At 46.1% G+C, this 6,001-nt stretch overlaps 1 protein-coding gene across 1 annotated transcript; it reads right to left on the reverse strand.

Moving 5' to 3' along the window:
- Window positions 1-267: 267 nt before the first annotated feature.
- LOC143930044 (paraneoplastic antigen Ma1 homolog) lies at window positions 268-1,395 on the reverse strand. Its single transcript, XM_077453941.1, has one exon. It carries the CDS (start codon window positions 1,393-1,395, stop codon window positions 268-270), a length of 1,128 nt encoding a protein of 375 aa, XP_077310067.1.
- Window positions 1,396-6,001: the final 4,606 nt, after the last annotated feature.

The raw sequence follows: 6,001 nt of genomic DNA on the forward strand, positions 1-6,001 counted from the left end.
CAAAGGCTAACAGCCGCTTCACCAGATCTGTGTCGGTCCCTACAATTAGGGGACTTCCTGTGCACTCTGGCAACTAAGGACACACAATAGCTAGTGTGTCAAAATCATGAGGCTTCCCAGTCCTCAATAAATCACATGGCAACTTGATCTGCAGATATCCATCACAAGGGTAAACTTCCGTTTGAATCCCCTGGATCTCTATATCTTTCAACTTTTGCAGGGGTATGTATGACAGATACCTCTTGTAAAAGCCTTCAGTCCACAAGGTCACCTGAGCAACAGAGTCAAAGATGGCTCTTGTGTAAATTCCTTCCACCAAACAGGCACTACAAACAAAGGGCCTACTAACTTGGCAGGAGGTTTGATGGAAACAATTCCATTGTTCCATTGTTCCCTTGCAGATTCAGTGAAAGTTCCCATTGAAGGTCCAGGTCTTCTTTCCATCCTTGAGTCACTTCTCTGAGGTCCACGCCAGTCTTCTGTCCTTTTTAGTGGACTAGGACATACTCTCTGGTAGTGACCTACACCTCCACAATTTAGACAGACATCTTGATTCATTGGCCTCTGGCCAGATGCAGTAGATGAGTCTGCGGGTACATTCTGTCCCGTACCACCCTTGTCGAACCACTCAGTACATTTTGCTGCTGACTGGTTCATCACTTCCATCATCTGGGATACCTGCATCTTCAGTGTGGCTATCTCAGACTTGAGATCCAATGGTTCGGTCACCATCTCTATCAGCTGTGACACCTGAGTCTTGAGAAGTTCGACCCCAGAATTGTCACCAGCTGCACTGGCCACTCTGACCTCAACAACTGATTCAGACTTTTGACTCTTTTTCTTCTTCTTTGGCATGGCTTCTTCTTCCCGCACAGTCCTGATCAGATCTGGATAATTCAGGATTTCACCATCTTGCCCGGTTCTCAGCAGGGTGGTGATGGAATCCAAAAGCTGAGCACCTTGCAAGACTTGCTGTGCATGGATCTCATCTACATTCTGGGGATCCAAACACTTCTTCAGTAAGATCTGATGCAGTATCTTATCCAAACGCCTCACATAGTCAGATAACTTTTCCCCTGCATTCTGGTTAGTATGCTTAAACTGATACATGAGGTCGGAAGCTTTTTCACTGCACCAAAACACATCCTGCAAAATGTTTAGGTGATCTTGAGTGATGCAATCTTTCTTACTGAGCTTCAGATTGCGGATAGCTTTTGAGGTAGGACCCCTTAGACTCTTTGTAATTTTCTGCTTCTTGTGAGTCTCAGGAATGCCCCATTCATCCAGAGCTTGCGTGGCCTGGTTCAGCCACTCTTCAAAGTGGTCCTCCCCTGTAGGCAATGGATTTCTCCCAGAGAAGGTCCTGAATTTCTGATACCCAATTTCAGAGTACATTGGAGTATCCCTCTGGCACTTTGCCACAAAGTCTCCCAAGGCAGTGAAGAACTCTCGTCCAATCGTGGCCAGGGATGTTGTGGAAGGGACTTTTATGATTGCAAAGTAGCAGTATTATCCTGGACGAGCCCCCACATGTAGCTATACCCCTGAAGGGGCTGCTTAAGTATGTTCAGTCCGTTACTCTGCCTCTCAACCCTAATAACAGCCTCAGCCCCCTCTGGCACATCTGGCCATAGTGTAAGTACAATGACCAATGAGAAACACACATGTTATGATAAAACACAGAAATTGTCTTTACTGCGATATTTCTGTGGAAGGATAACAGACAGTAACAATATATAATCAAGTAATCAATTAGAGATCAATAACTGAGATTTAAGAACAATATAGCTCTCAATCCTATATTCAAGCTGCTTTCAGGGGATTCCAAACCTGAGAATGACCCCAAGAGCAGAGGCACACTTTAACCACTTATGGACCGCCGGCCATCGTTATACGTCGGCTGTTTGAAGAAGGATATCGTTGCTATGGCAGCAGCTAAACCCGGTATTGTCTTCTTCAGCAGGCAGTGACTTTCAGATAAAAGTGATGAGTGATGATAAAAGAGATCACTTTTATCGGCGGTGGGAGAGGGGCCCCCCTCCTGCCGAGCTCCAGTGCCCTCCGTCGCTTACCGATGCTGCCAGCAGCAGCTGAGGCAATCATGTCTGCTCCTGTCTGTGGTATGGAGCTGAAAGAGGGGTGGCAGCGACGTTAAAACGTCACTTCCGCCCATAGCTCTTAAAGGGACTTTTTTTTATACAATTTTTAATTTTGTTTATTGCATTTTTGTGTAAATATGAGATCTGAGGTCTTTTTGACCCCAGATCTCATATTTAAGAGGTCCTGTTATGCTTTTTTTCTATTACAAGGAATGTTTACATTCCTTGTAATAGGAATAAAAGTGACACCATTTTTTTTAAAAGAACAGTGTAAAAACAAAAAATAAAAGTTAAAATAAATAATAAAAAACGAAAAAAGTTTTTAAACCCCCCCCCCCCCGTCTCGCCGAGCTTGCATAGGTGAGTAGTGATCGCATACGTGAGTAGCGGCTGCATATGAAAACGGTGTTCAAACCACACATTTGAGCTATTGCCACGATCAATAGAGTGAGAGCAATAATTCTAGCCCTAGACCTTCTCAATGCATATGGAGTTTTTTAAGGGTAAAAGTTTGTCGCCATTCCAAGAGCAGGTACAACTTTTAAGCGTGACATGTTGGGTATCAATTTACTCGGCATAGCACCATGTTTAACAATATAAAAAAAAATTGGCTAACTTTACTGTTGTCTTATTTTTTATTTAAAACGTTTATTTCTTCCAAAACAGTTTGCTTGTAAGATTGCTGCGCAAATACGATGTGACAAAAAGTATTGCAATGACTGCCATTTATTCTCTAGGGTGTTAGGAAAAAAAAGATGTGTGTGTGTGTGTATATATATATATATATATATATATATATATATATATATATATATATAATGTTTTGGGGTTCTAAGTAATTTTGTAGCAAAGAAAAATTTATTTAACTTGTAAACAACAAGTCTGAAAAATAGGCACAGTCTTAAAGTGGTTGATGGTAAATAAAGCACAATATGGCACTTCAATTTAAATTGGTTACCTTTACTCAGATTGACTCTATGAATCCAGGCAGGAGGAGAGCAGAGGAATGACTCCCTTTGTGTCAGGGCTCGCTCTACTTTTCCCTTACACCACAGGCCCAACTTTACACACCTTTTCAAGTCAGCAAGTAATGGCTCAACTTTATAGATAAACTGTCCCACACACCCAATGCATATGCAGAGGCCTGAATATGTGTGTGCAGATCCGTATGCCTCTAACAACTTCAGTCCTTATGAAAAAAAGCTAAGCTTTGGTGTCTTCAGCTAGCCACTTTTGTTGGTGCACTTTAACTCCTGGGTAGCAGGGCCAAACACCACAACTGGCCCAGATTATCAAGTGAAACAAGCAGGGGTTTGTTCAACAAGGTGAGAGGACAATGGTGTCTGTATACATTGTCCCAGAAACGGGTAGCCTCATCCTTTATCCCTGTGATACTACAAGTGTCAGCAAGATGACTACCAGCAACGATTTCTGTATACAGTGTTCAAATAACTCCTTCTGTAGTGCAGTGTCTCTGTTCCCTGCAGATGGGCAAAAATGCCCTCTCACCCAATCCTACGATCAAGGCCTAAATGAATGTCCTGGAACAGACAAGCTCTTGGCAACCTGACTGGTCACCCTTACACTGGAATGATTCACCGTTGGTGCAGGTGCGCTTCCATATGCACCTGGGATTCCCCTCTCTCAGGCTGGATGTCCCAGCTGGCAGCGGAGGTTGGAGTGGCACAGAGAGATCACCTCTCCCTCAGGTCTGGTCTCTTTACTCCCTCATGGCTGACTGAACTTTTTCTCAGGACACAAAATTGAGTTCTTTCCTGTCAGCAGAGAATCCTGGGCTTTTTATAGTTCCTTCCTAAATACCAGGCTATAAAGCTGCTTTGTGAGGGAACTGCTTGTCCCAGAATACATTACCGCTGCTTCCTGCAGCTTAGTACAGTCTCTCTGATTGGCTGCTGTAACTGTGCCTTTAATTGGCTTATTTCTTGCTGCTAATAGGGGCACAAGAGAGGCTACTGAATGCACAGCTGCTGGCAGGTAGCTCTCCCTAACTCAAGCTGGAAAGCCTGTGTACATTGTTTCAGCCAGCTTGGCGGGGTCGTGCGTTATAGAGTGAGACACCCACTACACATATAGACTGTGAACTATGTACTGTGTGCATTATATCTATCTATCAAGCAGGTGGCACTGTAGTGTGTATTTTATGGTACAAAGTAATAACAGTATGTATGGTCTGTACCTAAATGTGTACTTGTATCCTCCTTGTTCCTGAAATATTTTTCTAATGCTGTAAGACATAATCTAACATCCTCCATATCTAGCAACAAATTCCAACAAAACCCAGGAATAATACGCACTGACAATGGAGGATAATACATAAGCAAGTGGCTTCATTCCCCAAGAGACAAGAAATAGTACATCAGACAACCATACCATACACTCCTGAACAAAATGGTGTAGCAGAAAGGAAAAATCGCACTCTTATAGAAATGGCCAGATGCATGTTGTCGAATGCCAACCTAGCTCACAAGTACTGGGGAGAAGCAGATATGACTGCAACCTACCTACACAACACTACCCTCAAGAGCTATAAAAAGTACTTCATTCAAAATGTGGCATGGATCAATGGGGAACATCAGAGTGTTTGGATGTAAAGCATATGCCTATATATCCAAACTAAGGGTTATGGAATCCTACACCCAAAGACTGGCAAAATGACAATAAGCCGTAGTGTTTATTTTGATGAGAGCCCATCACCACTGATCTCTGAAAGCTGTGAAGTGAATCACATCGCCTAAATCATGTTCCCCACCAGATTCTGCGGAACTGCCTAAAGTCAGAAGATCCACTCAGACTACATACTGCATACCACCCGGCAAGCTGTCATATGCTGTCAAAACACACAGCTTACTTGAACGAACATCCTGGGAAGACATAGAAAAACTGCCAAAACATGAAGCCTATAAATGGAGAAAGGCAGCAGAAGAATTAGGCCGCGTACACACGGGCGGACTGTTCGCCCAACCTTGTCCGCTGAACAGTGTTTGGGCGGACAGTCCGCTCGTGTGTGGGCTTTCAGCGGACAGTTTCAGCGGACAGTTGGACGGACAAAGTCTTTCGGAAATTCCGAAAAACTGTCCGCTGAAACTGTGTTTGAGCGAACAGTCCGCCCGTGTGTGGGCTTGTCCGCTGTACTTTCGAAATTAGCGGACTGTTCCCGCTCGGAAAGTCCGCCCATTTCGAGCGCGTGTACAGGTAGGCGGGGCCCGCGAAGGAGACGTCGCGGGCTCCGCCGCCTGGAATGGGCTTAAAGGAGAACCCCAACGCCGAAAAAAATCGGCGTGGGGGTTCCCCCCAAGTCCAGACCAGACCCTTGTCCGAGCACGCTACCCGGCCGGCCAGGAAAGGGGGGCGAGCGAGCGCGCCCCCCCTCCTGAGCCGTACCAGGCCGCGTGCCCTCAACATGGGGGGTGCCTTGGGGAAGGGGGGGCCGCGCGGCCCCCCCACCCCAAAGCACCTTGTCCCCATGTTGATGAGGACAAGGGCCTCTTCCCGACAACCCTGGCCGTTGGTTGTCGGGGTCTGCGGGCGGGGGGCTTATCGGAATCCGGGAGCCCCCTTTAAGAAGGGGGCCCCCGGATACCGGCCCCCCACCCTATGTGAATGAGTATGGGGTACAATGTACCCCTACCCATTCACCTGTGAAATAAAGTACAAAAAAAAACACAACACATGGAAAAAGTATTTTATTGCACAGCTCCGGGGGTCTTCCGTCTTCGGGGGTCTTCTCGCCGGACTCCTCCGCTATGTGTGTGTAGCTCTTTTACTAGCGGAGGAGTCCGGCTTTCTTCCTCCCCGCCGCCGGCCTCTTCTCCCGACTTCGGGGGTCTTGTCCCCCTCTTCGGTTCTTCTGCCGGGCCACCGCGCCTGGTCCGGTGGCCCGG

Source organism: Lithobates pipiens, unplaced genomic scaffold (genome assembly GCF_037356315.1).
Source record: "Lithobates pipiens isolate NorthernLeopardFrog02 unplaced genomic scaffold, aLitPip1_a1.2 Scaffold_25, whole genome shotgun sequence".
In the NCBI taxonomy this organism is placed as follows: Eukaryota; Metazoa; Chordata; class Amphibia; order Anura; family Ranidae; genus Lithobates; species Lithobates pipiens.

What these genes read in the sequence shown, in the direction of transcription:
- LOC143930044 (XM_077453941.1), bottom strand. Translation starts at nt 1,395, where the DNA reads ATGTACTCTGAAATTGGGTATCAGAAATTCAGGACCTTCTCTGGGAGA.